The sequence below is a fragment of the Osmerus eperlanus genome, chromosome 2 (genome assembly GCF_963692335.1).
Source record: "Osmerus eperlanus chromosome 2, fOsmEpe2.1, whole genome shotgun sequence".
In the NCBI taxonomy this organism is placed as follows: domain Eukaryota; kingdom Metazoa; phylum Chordata; class Actinopteri; order Osmeriformes; family Osmeridae; genus Osmerus; species Osmerus eperlanus.
Window position 1 is genome coordinate 6,401,510 of NC_085019.1, and position 14,045 is coordinate 6,415,554.

The 14,045-nt window shown below is 43.2% G+C and overlaps 3 protein-coding genes across 3 annotated transcripts; 1 reads left to right on the forward strand and 2 right to left on the reverse strand.

Moving 5' to 3' along the window:
- Window positions 1–2,440: 2,440 nt before the first annotated feature.
- On the reverse strand, window positions 2,441–4,422 carry ccdc137 (coiled-coil domain containing 137). The gene is made up of 6 exons (XM_062449253.1): window positions 4,254–4,422; window positions 3,873–4,018; window positions 3,545–3,770; window positions 3,378–3,460; window positions 3,209–3,288; window positions 2,441–3,068 (listed from the first exon to the last, which is right to left on the reverse strand). Exons 1-6 carry the CDS (start codon window positions 4,322–4,324, stop codon window positions 2,871–2,873), a joined length of 804 nt encoding a protein of 267 aa, XP_062305237.1. The 5' UTR covers window positions 4,325–4,422; the 3' UTR covers window positions 2,441–2,870.
- Window positions 4,423–5,805: 1,383 nt separating this feature from the next.
- On the forward strand, window positions 5,806–8,053 carry LOC134009688 (retinal cone rhodopsin-sensitive cGMP 3',5'-cyclic phosphodiesterase subunit gamma-like). Its single transcript, XM_062449279.1, has 4 exons — window positions 5,806–5,988; window positions 6,611–6,833; window positions 6,999–7,039; window positions 7,150–8,053. The coding sequence occupies exons 2-4, from the start codon at window positions 6,679–6,681 to the stop codon at window positions 7,224–7,226; spliced, it is 273 nt and encodes a 90-aa protein (XP_062305263.1). The 5' UTR covers window positions 5,806–5,988; window positions 6,611–6,678; the 3' UTR covers window positions 7,227–8,053.
- A 314-nt stretch (window positions 8,054–8,367) lies between these two features.
- tspan10 (tetraspanin 10) lies at window positions 8,368–10,392 on the reverse strand. The gene is made up of 3 exons (XM_062478701.1): window positions 10,303–10,392; window positions 9,452–10,071; window positions 8,368–9,122 (listed from the first exon to the last, which is right to left on the reverse strand). Exons 1-3 carry the CDS (start codon window positions 10,390–10,392, stop codon window positions 8,801–8,803), a joined length of 1,032 nt encoding a protein of 343 aa, XP_062334685.1. The 3' UTR covers window positions 8,368–8,800.
- Between the last annotated feature and the right edge of the window lie 3,653 nt (window positions 10,393–14,045).

A 14,045-nucleotide genomic window follows, 5' to 3' on the forward strand; every position in this document is an offset into this window, starting at 1 on the left:
TTTTCCCCCTCTTTGTACTGATGCTGTATTTGACCGGAAAGGGTATTTATGCATACCATGTCCCCCAACCCTCAAAATGACACATTGAGAACTCTGACGTCTGAAATGGAACCTGTCTACATTGTCATTACTGTAATATCAAAAGTTATTATAATGTATTTGTGTGTTTTCAAATACCACTACTTGTGCAGATAGTCTTCTGTGTGTTTGTATCATCAAATCCACAGGTTAAATTGTTATTTTGGTTGTTGTGTATTACCTTGTAGGTGCTTTGTTTACATTTTAAAAACAATGCAATGATTGAGCAAACGACTATCTGAATGTAAAATATATTTTCATGTAACCTTAACAAACATTGAAGAAAATGATTTGCATGAATGCGTTCACATTTTGTGTAAAGAGAACCATTTAACAACAGTCAACAAATAAATCAGGTAAATGTGTATTTAGTTGTTAAATAAATGAACTATAAACTGAAGTAGCCAGCATACAAAGTCAGGAAGGGAACAGTGCATGAGGAAGGTGTCTGAAGTTGAAAGTACTTTTACCTTTACTGGGGTAAGTATTTACATACGCAGTGATAAGCTTCCAAAGCCTGTGGCCTCCTGCAAGTATGCACAATAGTCTGCTGTTGTAATCTGTAACTTCCTGACTGCAGTAAATGTAAACGTCACAATGCGCTTGCTTCTCCATATACTTTGTATTGATATTTTGTGTTCCATTTCTCTCATACTTGCAGTATATCCAACATTGACAGCTGCAAAATGAGCATGATTTTTTATTTGTGAGCAGAGCAGTGATTTAGCCATTCACACATTTAAAACGAGATAATCCACTTTTTCTTATGAAACAAGTGACACAGTGTGCACGAGCAGTTAGCACAGCACCAGTGGCATGCGCAGAGACTAGCCAGAAGCACTGTATGTCCATATATCTGTTACATAAAGAGGCTGAGTGGGCACAGAGAAAGCACTCTCACTCTCACATCTGAAAATACTCTTTTGCATGACTGACTATCGATCTGGTTCCAAATGGCAATCTAGTTGGGAGTAACTTGCAATGAGCACGTGTTGATGTTTCACTTGAAATAAGAGCTTGCGCTTAGCAGAAAGGCTGTCCTCGTTTCACCTCCTCAGTGAAACGTACATTTGTTCAGGGGTAATTTACCAGTGGACACTCAGGCACACTCAATAACTGTGGAGTTTCTGCTGCCTAGCAGCGTACTGGATGCCCTCCCAGTCCCACTCTCTCCCACCATCCATGTGCACGTTAAGAGAGACAGAGTGGAAACAGAAAGCATGGTTTATAATCAACAGATGTTTTTTTATAGATAGAATTGTGAGCTACGCCAATACATGTGAGTTTGGCGAGGTAGACTAGACTTTGTATTGGCCAGCAAGATACAATTTCCTTAGGACAACCGATGGAGAAAAAGCAATAACTGTGTTGGTGGAATATATATTTCAACAAATTGGAATAGGTATAGTTGAGTTATTGTTATTAAATAACTTAAAATCAAGACTTTTCTCAAATCAATGTAAAACAATAGTCCTTTCTCGGACAATAAAACTGATCAACAGCTATGAGGTTCTTCCATGTGCCTGAGCCAATTAGAGACTCATTAGCCAGATTGGTTGACAGGATGTCGATCTGTGCCATTGACTCTGGACAACATCAAAGCCACAGTCTGGATTAACTTGAGTTATTTTTGTTGCCAATCATTACCATAGCCTGATAATGAGCTACGTTATTCAGGAATACCAGTTAGCTTTGGAAAAGGCAGGACTTATGCTTTCCTCAAGGCCAAACATTTGGTGGTGCTTAGGTTCAGATGCTGTCCTGCCACCACTAAACATCACAGCCACCTGTCCCACTCACTGAGCCTGTCACTATGACAACCTTCTTCAGACACACACACAAATCTGCAGGACAGTTTGATGATCTAGCTGGTCAAAACAGGACTGATTCTGAATCACCACAATCACTAGAGTGCAGGGTTCCCATACGTTCAGACTAATGATTCTGACTGAGAGTAGAGGAGGAAGGCATCCAGAGTGGTAAAGTAATAAACTCACATTACAGAACAGTGTTAGAGCGTCCGTAACACGAAAAAAAAGCTAGGAAACAGCAACAACAAAAAAAGTGGTGCATTGTTTGGTCTTGAGGCCAATACTTGGACAAAGGGTCCATTCATGGCTGGAGCGAGCGGATAGAATCAACCTTTTCAGGATTACTTAGGTAAATAGGCTGTGCCAGGCTCTTGTAAGCTTGTTATATACAAAACGCAGGTGATTTGCTTAGGTCTGGTCATTGAGATATGACGTGATCAAGTCCAGCTGTCACTGTCTCTGTGGCCACGGTTTCCGGTCTTCAGAGGAGGATTAGCACCTATGATCTAATGTTCAAGGAAGGTTTTGCAGGAAAAGCCTAACAATTTGTATACCAACGTAAAAATAATAAGCATTTATTTAAATAATCTCATTTTTTTTGAACAAGGCTTTCCATAGACATACAAACAATACAAACATAGCTGTGTTTAGGGAATTTGACTGCCATCTAGTGGCCATAATCTAGAAATGCCAAAATTATTTTGTTTCTTTAGCCCTGTCTTTGCACGGTGTTCAGTCCAGAGAGCCTCCAAATGGAAAAGCTTTCAAATTTACGATCGAGTTGCCAGTCCATGTCTCAATAGCTCTTTAGCTACATACAATGAGTCTGACTTTCCACCAGGAGGCCATCTAGCCCATTCCACTGTTCCAGTCCACCAAAATATCACTAAGATGCTCTCTGTACACTGGATGGGTATCAGTCATGTGACGAGGCTAGCCCTTGTTCCTGGTTCTGTGTGGTAATGCTGGCGATGTGAGGCTTCAGAGGTTCATGAGCTTGTCCAGGCCAGCAGCCCTGCTTTCCTGCTGCTTCAGTTTCTGCTTCTTGAGGTGACGGTACGCCTCCACCACACGCAGCCTCTCTTCCTCCACGATCCTCTGCCTGGCCATGGAGGGCTTGACCGTAGAGCTTGTGGCTTGGCCCAGTAGGGAGTTCAGCAGCAGAGCCTTGTTGATGCCCTGGGGGTACAATATAGACAAACCTAATTCAATCCCATTAAAAATAAACTTTTACATAAGTATAAGAGGTATGGACAGCAACATTATATGAGATCCAATATGGTCTTTCTCACTCATTCTCTCACACATCCCCCACTTACCTGTCCCTTTAAAGCCGCCTTCTTTGGTTTAACACTCAAAGTTGGTGGGGCCATAGCAACTTCACCAAATTTAACTTTATCTACAGACAAATGAGAGAAAAAAAACATCAGACAATGTCGACAGGAATTGTACTGCTCTACACAACACCATGTTTTCCACAGTACATACCAATGAGCTTATCGTTTTCCATCTTATCTTCTCGTCTGTCCAGCTTCTTTTTATGCAGCCTCTGAAGCCGAGACTTATTATACCTGCAGATCATATTTTAAATTATCAAAAGCTGCTTATTTTTGGGGTTGTTGAAAATCTGTGTATAGCATGATGACACCACTTACTCTTTCTTTTTCTCTGACTTCTGGTTTTCTTCCGGCTCCTCCTGGTCCTCCACCAGCTCAGGTTGTCTCTCAACTTGGTTCTTGGTAAGGAAAAGGACATGCTGAGTCTCGCTGTTCATGCGTTGAACGTAGGATTTCTCTGACTCCTTCTTTCTTCTACGAAAATGGGGGACTGGGATTTCCTCAACCTGGGTCTCTGCTTTCATCTTAGGTTTGGGAGTAATGACTACAGGTAGAAGAAGAGAAATCAGACACCAGGCACACAAAATAGCCTACATGGAACACAATGTTATAATAATGTTAAATGCTGACATCTAACGTTTCTGACCTTTTTTAATCTTTTCGGTCGGCTTAGGCTTTGGTCTTTTCCCCTTCTTCATTCTCTCTTTACTTTTCATAATTTCACGGAGACGAAATGGGATTTGCTGGAGATGTTCGTCTTGTTTTGGCCTCTCATCTCGCTTTGGCTTCTTACTGCACACAGAAACGCACAAAATGACAGAATCATTCAGAAATCATTCAGAAATCATCCAGGTGTATCATACCTCAATCATCGCGTAATCATCGAGTATGGTACTCTGTAGTTATTAACTACAACTACACAACCGCACACTCGATTGATTATAAACATGCTAGCTAGCTGGCTAGCTAAGTAACTTGAAATCGTCTGTCGAATTTGTGTGCTGTCGAGAGCAAACTCGTTTTATACCTAACATGTTGTCCGATTTTGCCGCCTCGTTTTAACGTCTCACTGGATTCAGTCTGTTTACGCTTTCCCATGTTGTTTTCTGATATCTGGGGATAATATTTTCAAAACAGCAAACCACATGGGTGTACATGGACCATCAACTCTGACCCCTCACCCTCAACCTCTCAGGTTCAGCCAACCAGCACTTGACGACTGAAAATGCGAACTGTTCCCTGCTTTTACCATGTGCCACCGCAAGATGGCGGAAATGGTCTGTTTGCCTCTACAAGACCATTTAAAAAAGAAATACATTCCCCCTCGAATATGTTTTCTGTTAGATCTGTGAACTGGACACATTTACTTAAAACTGTAAGATTGTGTCTTTTATATATTTTTATTTTTGGGGGGTTTGTTTTTTAGTCAGATTTAGGTTAGACCTTGAGTGTAGCCTACTCTGTGCTTTATCAGCAACATTGCAAAGGCCTTGCAGGAGCTGATGCTGATGTGGTAGCGTTAGGGCAGTGGAGAGATGAGGAGGGCTCAGTTTCCCTCTTCTCACATGTCAGTGAGGCGTGGGGATCATGATACAGCCAGTGGACTGAGTACTGGCACACGTGTTATGGCACCTGTATGCCCCGGGTCTGATCTGGTGTCCCTGTATCTTCAGAATGGCTTCATAGTGGAAACCCTGGAACTCATGCTTGTTTCATTGCATTTTATTAGCACACTTCTGCAACTCTGTAGATGTTGCAGAAATGGTGATCCTCATAGTAAACATTTGAAAGAAATAACCCTGTATTACATTTACATTTAGTCATTTAGCAGACGCTCTTATCCAGAATCGAACTGGCAACCTTCAGATTACTAGCCCGATTCCCTAACCGCTCAGCCACCTGACTCCCCGTATTAGCATGTTTGTTTTCTGCCTGTGCGTTTGTGTGTCTTACAGTGTGTGCCCCTGATTATAGTATGTCTCAGATTACAGAGGGGATCTGTAATCCATGAGATAAAAGGTGCAGGTACTGTAGAAGGGGATTACTACATATGCGTAATGTACTCAATCTGCGAGACTGCTGATGAGAAGAGAATGGGGTTTAGTGTTTCCCACATACATCCCCACAGAAAGGTGGTGTTCCCCAGAACAGAAATATATGCATTAATTTGTTCTCCCAGGATTGGGGTCCTGTGTGGAGAAAGGATTAGATCATTTCTGCACCTGATGGGAGAAGTACAATGGTAATTCTGGGATGTTTTCCCTCAGTTTTTCCAGAAATAACACCAGGCAAACCTTGTAGTTTAGAAGCTGTCCTGGCCTCTGAGGCACCTATAGATAGATGGATCTCTGAAGTGTGTGAAACAAATGCAAATGCAATATACATAGTTTACAATTGTGTCCTTGCCCTATTTTCATTTGTCGTCTTTCGATGATTTTTTCGTGTGAGAAGGATGCAATCGAACCAGAAACAAGGGACCTTGCATAATGTTGTGCCTCTGACGTAAAAGACTAGGATCATCTCTTTCTAAAAGAGCTTATACCCACCTACCCCTCTCGCTCTGCTCTCCCTCTTCAGATCTCCTCCCACGACTGAGGTGGTCACACGGCCCGTGCATTTTACTGGTATCGCCATGGCAGCACATTTTCAGGCCCTGTCATAATCCCTTTGAGGTTTCGGGAGTATAAGAGGCCCCCTGGACACCCTATTCATTCAAAAGCAAACCTGGTTGTGACAGTCTCAACTGAGAGATACCACAGCTGGTAAGTACTGAGCACTGAGGCCAAGATGAGGACAGGGATGGGATTCAATTACTTGGGTCGTTGTTTACCATTGAACATTTTAGAAAAGTTATGAGATGATGAGATGACATGCTTTTACGATGCTTTTGTATTGTTTAAAGAGAACACACAAAGTCCATCCGCGGGGAGGATGTTAGGTCACATGATTGGTCAAATCTCAATCAATCAATCCATTAAATGGTCTCACTCAGGTTTTACTTGGAATCAAAAAATGGATTCACTGTTGGATGTGATTGGCCAGAGGCGATGAGGTGTTAATTGTCGTTCTGCAACTTCAGCATGTCCTGGCATTAATCTGATTATCAAGGGTGCTCTGTGGCTCCCTAGCAGTGTGGAAAGCTGTTCATTTAAGTGAATATGGGATTATGGATGCTTCCATAGTGACAGGGAGAAATATATCTCAGTGGGGCGATTCATCTGAGATTATTGTCTCAGGTGCATGTAATTTGATGGGACAGTTTAAATGGTGGAAATTAGACGAGGGATGAGCATTTGTGACAATGAGTCATGTCTGTCTGTATGATATAAAAAGCTTGCTTATCTAACATATGAATTACAAATCTTCTGTTCTTCGCTTCATCAGAGTGACCAAACCCGCAGACAAATACGTCTCAGCATTCTCAGCAGACCACCAGCCAGTAAAACAGAAGGATGAATCTGGAGGTAGCCCAACCTGATGTGAAGTCTGGAAACAAGGCAGCAACCAGAGCTACTGCCCCTGGCTCTCCTCGCAAGGGAGCCCCTAAATTCAAGCAAAGGAACACCCGCCAGTTTAAAAGCAAGCCCCCCAAGCGGGGTGTCATTGGGTGAGAACCTCATTGGCCTACAGTGCAGACTGTGGTTCACCGGAGGAGTTGTGTCTAATTCGATGTGGTGGTTGGACTGTCAACTGCTGAAGCACATTGTGGATGCCATTACTGACTGTTTTTTTCCCCCATGATGCTCAAATTTGTTCTGTTTGTTATTCACAGATTTGGAGATGATATTCCTGGGATGGAGGGTCTTGGCACTGGTAAATTTACATGTTTTTCTTCCAGGGACGTCACAAATATCCTCAACTAATAGAGTAAAAATTGCATTGATATTTGGTGTGTAATTCCTTCCTTCTGTTACCTTCAACAGACATCACGGTCATCTGCCCCTGGGAAGCCTACAGTCATCTGGAACTTCATGAATTAGCTCAGTATGGCATCATCTAAGCTCTTTCCCCATGTCATCAACTTAAGAATCCTCGCTTTTGGCAAGTGGATCTATTTATTGAAGTCTGTCAAACGTCTATACACTCGAAACAAATGTACTCTTCTTGGTAATTGTTTTGACTGTATTCAAAGATATCAAGGTTGACATTCTGCTCTCATGTAGTATAATTTGAGGTTTTCTCATTTGAATTTCTCTCTGCCAAGTCATACTGTTTCAGTAACAAACTAGCCAATCATATTTTACTCTTTAAAAGTCTCCCTCTCACTCCCTCCTCACCTCCTGCAGGACCCGAATGACAATCTAGCTGTTCGGCTTTTCTTATTCTGTAGTTCATTTCCTCACTTTGTCATGTGAAGGTGAACAACAGACATGTTACCTGCTCAGGGAGAACCTTTTCCTCTTTCCCAACATTTCCTCTTTCCTTCCTGCTCATTGAGCCACTATGTATACCTGCTTGAACCACCTTGTTCGGAATACTTAATACTACTGTAATGTCTCCCATCTATGCAGTATGCATTGTCACCAATGCATACTGTTCTATTCCTGTACTCTTTTATACTGTAGTTATAGTTTCCTAATCCTTCTCAAGCTGCCATTTTGATACACCATTTCCAGATTTAAGTGCTGAGTGTATGTTTAGTGGAGGAGTATGTGGAACAGTAACTGAGAGCAGCTTTGTGTGATGATGAACTTGGCTCATGTTACTGGCCTTAAAGTACTAATTGTGGGAACTTTGTAGGGAATTTTGTACATAATCAATTGCATTGGATTGGTTTGAACATACTCAGAATAAAGCTTGAGAGCTTGAGCTTTTTTACTGTAAGAACACCATTGTCTTGTTTTGTGTTGATTCATCATATTGCTTTTGGTTTCATTCTGAAACTTGGAAAACAACCTGGGAATCATTGCCAAAATCAAATCAAATCAAATCAAATTTATTTGTATAGCCCTTTTTACACGCAAGCATGTCACAGAGGGCTTCACATATGCCCATAGAACTGCCCCTCAACCAACCTAAACCCTCAAGGAAGACAAGGAAAAACTCCCAAAAAACTCTCAACAGGAGAAAAAAAAAAAGTATATTTCAAAAAAAAAAAAGTATATAATCAAAAAATGATTTAAAAAATGTAGTACGTACACAGAACTGGTATGTGAAAAATATGCTTTTCACACACTGATATGCTTTCCATTTACAGTCCAATCAATGAAACAAACCAAGGAAAAATTAAACAAATCAAATGTTTGAGGGAGTTCCAGTCGTTTTATGAACAAACACAATCACACTTAGACATATTGTAGGTAATTCCAAAGGGATGATGTCAGATCGTAGCACCAGATGTGAGTCACAAAACAACCCTATCCAAGCATAAATAACATGAGATATTCTTCTAAATTCAGCACATCTGATTATGTGCAACTACACATAGATAATCCACTGCAGCTCCCATCAATGTTCATTGACTGATTACTCCAGCGTGCCAAGGGAAGGGGGTCGAATGTAGAGACCAACTACCCATGTGTAGAAGCAGGCTTCATTGACTGCAAAACGAGTCAAATATTGTGAAGCAGCCCGTCAGACTTTAGGCTGCTCTGCCCTAGCCTTGCTCCAGTGGATTCTGTCCAGCAGGCGTGTTGTGATTAAAAGAGTCAGGATCTGGACCCCCAGGATGACAGTGGCCACAACCCCAATCACCCCTGTGTGCTGCTCTATCCAGCGGGAGATGCCCCCCAGGCAGCCCCCCAGGAAGATGACGCTCTGGGCAGAGAACTCTCCCAGCTGCTGGGCCCCCACGCCACACTGTGAGTTCCACACCGTGCCGTTCTCCATGGGGTCCACACAGCAGGTGGCGGGAACCCCACAGGCCAGCACACCTGGGGAGGAGCAATTGTAGTACCTGGACAGAATGTGTTAGATTTGATTTTGTGTTAGGCTACTCTAGGCTGTGTATAAACAATTTTGAATCTTGATTATAGAAAAGAACTACATTCAAGAAAAAACTGAACATTTACATATTTTTTACCAAGGCATACTATTCCAAACGTATGAATAGGTGGTCTTATATGGTCTTATAAAAAGTTGAAACGGCAAAAAATGAGTTTAAAACTGAGTAATGTAACATGCTGTGCCATATCGGATTTTCCAGCACATACTGCACAGTGCATACTGTTAAAAACTGGGCCATTCATGCTCTGTCAGACAATAGTCCTCGACCAGCCTACTCACATGTTGATCTCCCAGTCACGGTAGTTGTCAGCCCCACAGCACTGCAGGCCAATCTGGATCTCATCCGTGATGAACCTCAGGTCCAGGTCATCCTGGTAGCGGGCCATGGCCGAGAGCATCCCAGTGCGCAGGAAGCCCCCGATCTGGTCCTGCAGGCTGTAGGCCATGATGGCCACCAGGACCTGGGCTGTGACCAACACCAGCACAGCGGCAGAAAAGACCCTGAGCAGGCAGCAGTTCTCCCTCAGGGCCCCCACACAGCCTGAGAGGCAGAGGACGGAGAGCACAAGCCCCACAGTCACAAACAGCAGCATCGGGTCGGTGCCTATGCTGCCGATCTTCTCCTGGGCGAGGGACTCTTTGTTGATGAGGCCCCAGAGCCCGAGGACCAGGACCACCAGGCCCAGCACGGTGAACAGCAGGTTGCTGATGAAGAGGAGGTATTTGAGGATGTAGTCCGTGCAGGAGTAGTGGCGACGTGGCCGTCCTACCCTGGTTCCCCTGGAGGCCTCTGTGGCCTGGTGGTGACCATCAGGGATCTGCTGTGAAGACTCCTGATCCAAACTGCCCTCAGTCCCAGCATGCACCGCTGCTTCGGCTCCCTCTTTATCGGAATCTGCCTTCGGATGAGAAAATGGAGTCAGCACTGAACCAACTCTGCTTTGACACGAATGGATATGTTAACTGTAATTCTTGACAACCCTTGGACGTGTGAAATGTTTTTAATTCAAGCCACATACACATGTAGTCAAGATGGAACTAAACTGTACAAACAAATGAAACCTTTCTTGACAAACTGTCTCTGACATATTCTGTATATTTGGAAGTCAACTAACTATTTGTTACTGTACCTTTGGTATTAGTGGGCTGGTCTCATTCTGAGTGGTTTCTCTCTTGAACCAGGGGAAGGGAAAACTTCTCATTAACTGGAACCTCCTCATCTTCCCCACTGCCGGGAGAAGACTGTCCTCTCAGCTGCTCAGAAGGATCCAGCAGCAGGAGTGGGAAAGCAACACGAACGAGTACAGTAGGAGCGAGAGTGGGAGTGTGTGTGCGAATGAGTGAGAGAGCGAGAGGTGGGGAGGGGGGAGAGATCAGGGCAACTATGCAGGGAATGGCTCAGGGCTACTAGTCTTGGGATTCCAGCATCATGTGAGAGTCACAGTGCTGGGATTAAGGAGTGATCAGAGCATGGCTGACTGAATGACTGAGGAGGAAGAGATGCAGGAAGAACAGACCCTCCTCAGATCGACAACCATGTGATGATCAAGCAGTGAGACGACGGCACGCAAAATAGTGGAAGAAAGGATGTCCTGCATGGGATGTTAAAAAGGTGTTAATAGAACAACAATTCAATTAAATTAAAAAGTGTCAAAAAAGCAATGAAGACATTGATAACCTATTTGAACGTAAAACGTTTTTTGTATTTGATTTTAATACTGCATAGGTTCATTGTAGTTCATTTTTACTGTCTTTGTATTCATAAAAATAAAAACGACTTGGCAAATATAAACTCAATCCATTCAGTGAGTCTGCTGTATGCATATGAGCTCTGGGCCAGGCTGGGTGAGATAGTTAATCTTTAGCACCTGTTCTTTTGCAGTGTTATCCAAAAATCATAAAACTCAGAAACTTCTGAAAGCAAGCCCAGCAGATATCTCCTCCAAGCAGCCATAGTCTGGTGAGTGTAAGTGCTTGACTTACCTCCACCCTTTCAAAGACAAACAATGACTCTCTTAATTATTACAATGATAGACATCTAACAATAAAGTTGTTATTACTTTTCAGTTATTGTATTCATGTTCATAGCTTGGCTACCAGCTGCATGGCCTGGCTGCATTCATATCCTTCTCCAGCAGAGGGACTTTAGGCCTGCCAGCCTGCTATGCTTTTAAACAATTGAGTTCAGCCAATTCTGAGGGTGTATTGGCATGTATATGCAAATCAATTTACAATTTGCAGTGTCAAAGTGACATTTCAGGAAATAACAATGAAAGCGAGTTTCTTGTCCTTCTTTGAGGAGAATGAGCCGTAAAAAAACTACAACAATCATTATTACATCACTCAAATGACTTTAGTGAGTTTTTAAAACATTTTAATGTATTATTAATTTTCAGATCTAGACCATCATGGTGTTCACATCATAGAGCCTGACGCTTTCTTAGAACACTGTGAGTTACATTCGCCTGGAACTTAAAACAGATTTAGCCAGCTATTAAATATCTCACGCTCTGACGTGTTATCCATCTTGGGATCACTGGCTTGGCTCAGGCCTGCCTGACGGCTTGGCCTTGTCAGTAGATGGCGGTCCAGGTGTACCTGCTGGTTTAGGGGTCCCAGGCAGTCATATGTTTTACTTGGCCTTCCTTAAAGATTCTCCAGGGTAGTAGTTTAGCACAATGGGTATCCCAACAATCGCTTATGCAGACTTTCCAGAACCTCGGACATGATTTGACTGTCTAAAGCCAACCACATACCTCACCTGTCAGTGCCAGTCTCCTAGAGCCCAAACAGAAGACTTTACTCTCCAAATGAGAGTCTCGTTGGTGAGAAGAAACTGCTCAACTGACTCCAAAGACATCATCCAAAGTTGGAATTACAACTAATTTCCATAGGAAATAGGAACGTGTTTTTCCACTTCCAATCCCTGCAGGAGAAACAAGTCCTGGAGGGGAGCAGTCAAATCTTAATCCACATGTTGATATTTCATTGAAGACTCAAGTGAAGAGATTCCTCATTGTTTACATGTGTGCACACACAGTACGCGTGCCCACTCAACTAAACACTATACAGAACGTTTTTGCATCATTCCTGTAAAGTGATCTCATTACATTCCTCATGGTCAAACGGTAGTCTGTGACACCACCAAATGTCTACAGGCAGCACATACCGTGTGACAGATGCGTTTGGTGCCGCTGTCTTATAGAAACAGTGAACAGCTTATCACCTCTAACCGTCTAACCGTTAACCGTCTACAACAGCCAACTCTGCAGACGGGTACATAAACCACTAAACTTTTACGAGTGGAGCGCTGTGAGGGAGCCTTCCAAGCTTGTTAATTTCTTTTATGACTCGCTCCACACTGGCTTCACTACTGGTACCATATTATCTCAGGCACACATCAGTTCCTAAGCTTCTCTTATTGAAAGGTGAAAAGAGTCACAGAGACAGATGGAGGACTGTAAGTGGTGAGCATCAATCTGTTGGTAATTATTCCACCTGTCTTCCGTTCTGGAACAGCGCGAGGATGAGGGGCCTTCCTGTGCGGGAGTTCAAGGCCTGGGAACACTGCATCCGGCAGACCTTATTATCGTACAGTATTTCCACTCCATCTCTCAATGTGAAGAACGCTTGTTTCCTGTTTCCATCGCATGGACCCAAACACACAAAAAGGCCTCGGCTGCTTCTTTGACATAAAAACACAAAATTAGTTTTAGTCAATGTTCTGGGAGAGGAAACTCCACAACATTAATGGAGTCCAACATGGAAGCAGTTGGTGTCACCTCTGATTGGGACGACCGATCCATACAGAACATTTGATTGGATAAAATAAGTTTAGTTTAAGGTTAGCTCCATAATATTGGATTAGCCTGTGTTTGATGGCATCAGAAAGGCTAGAGGTGCATGCTGAGGAGGATGTTGGGATTGAGAGTGAGGGGGATACTTTCCAGTATGAAACTTCTTTTCACAGGTCTGATATAACCATCATCCAGGAGAGGTTTTGCAGTATGTCAACAACCAGTAGTGTGCGAGACAGTAAGGTGAAAAACAGAGAGAGAGAAAGGGAACGGAAGAGGTAGAGGAATATGGAATGGAAGCCAGGGAGTGGGAGAAGGAGGGTATGACAAAGACAGAGTTATGAGAGACTGAGATGTGGGCAATTCCATGCTGTATCCATACAATTCTAATCCTTGATATCCTGTTGTACTTCTCCATGGCACGTTGTTCTGGATCAAAGTGACTGCGAAATGGCTAAGATGGCAGATGCAAAGGAAAAAGGCAAATATGTGTCACTCTGCGCCAGTGAGAGCGAGTAAGGCTGGCTCTCATTCCTTCCCTGTGCAGGATGACCTCATACTGCTAATATGAGGGCCTATGATTGAGACTACGGTGGACCAGAGCCAATTATCACATGTGCTTATGGAACTATGAAGAATGCAATGACATCGACTGGTTGCCTTGGCCAGTGGATGTTACCTCACATAGACACTGTTCAATTAAAGCAGACAGACGAGGGACGTGTTCTGTATCAATGAACAGGTCATCTGGGTTGGTTTGTCCTGGAGGGTGACGTGACTCTTTAGGTTTTCAGCCAAATGCATCCGCTGCAAACATTACAGTTTGAGGATGATGAACACAGTGACTCTCTCTCTCTCTCTCTCTCTCTCTCTCTCTCTCTCTCTCTCTCTCTCTCTCTCTCTCTCTCTCTCTCTCTCTCTCTCTCTCTCTCTCTCTCTCTCTCTCTCTCTCTCTCTCTCTCTCTCTCTCTCTCTCTCTCTCTCTCTTTGTAATTCTTTTTAATGTACTCTCTGCACAGATGTATGTGGTTGCTGACAAAATAGATTCCCGGATCCCCATCCATCTTTTTTCCACA

What these genes read in the sequence shown, in the direction of transcription:
- ccdc137 (XM_062449253.1), bottom strand. Translation starts at nt 4,324, where the DNA reads ATGGGAAAGCGTAAACAGACTGAATCCAGTGAGACGTTAAAACGAGGC. An exon ending in AAAATCGGACAACATGTTAG is followed by an intron (nt 4,019 to 4,253) that starts GTATAAAACGAG and finishes TTCTGTGTGCAG; the next exon opens with TAAGAAGCCAAAGCGAGATG. An exon ending in AAGTCAGAGAAAAAGAAAGA is followed by an intron (nt 3,461 to 3,544) that starts GTAAGTGGTGTC and finishes TATGATCTGCAG; the next exon opens with GTATAATAAGTCTCGGCTTC.
- LOC134009688 (XM_062449279.1), top strand. Translation starts at nt 6,679, where the DNA reads ATGAATCTGGAGGTAGCCCAACCTGATGTGAAGTCTGGAAACAAGGCA. An exon ending in CCCAAGCGGGGTGTCATTGG is followed by an intron (nt 6,834 to 6,998) that starts GTGAGAACCTCA and finishes TGTTATTCACAG; the next exon opens with ATTTGGAGATGATATTCCTG. An exon ending in GATGGAGGGTCTTGGCACTG is followed by an intron (nt 7,040 to 7,149) that starts GTAAATTTACAT and finishes TACCTTCAACAG; the next exon opens with ACATCACGGTCATCTGCCCC.
- tspan10 (XM_062478701.1), bottom strand. Translation starts at nt 10,392, where the DNA reads ATGAGGAGGTTCCAGTTAATGAGAAGTTTTCCCTTCCCCTGGTTCAAG. An exon ending in CCAGCCCACTAATACCAAAG is followed by an intron (nt 10,072 to 10,302) that starts GTACAGTAACAA and finishes TCTCATCCGAAG; the next exon opens with GCAGATTCCGATAAAGAGGG. An exon ending in CGTGACTGGGAGATCAACAT is followed by an intron (nt 9,123 to 9,451) that starts GTGAGTAGGCTG and finishes CATTCTGTCCAG; the next exon opens with GTACTACAATTGCTCCTCCC.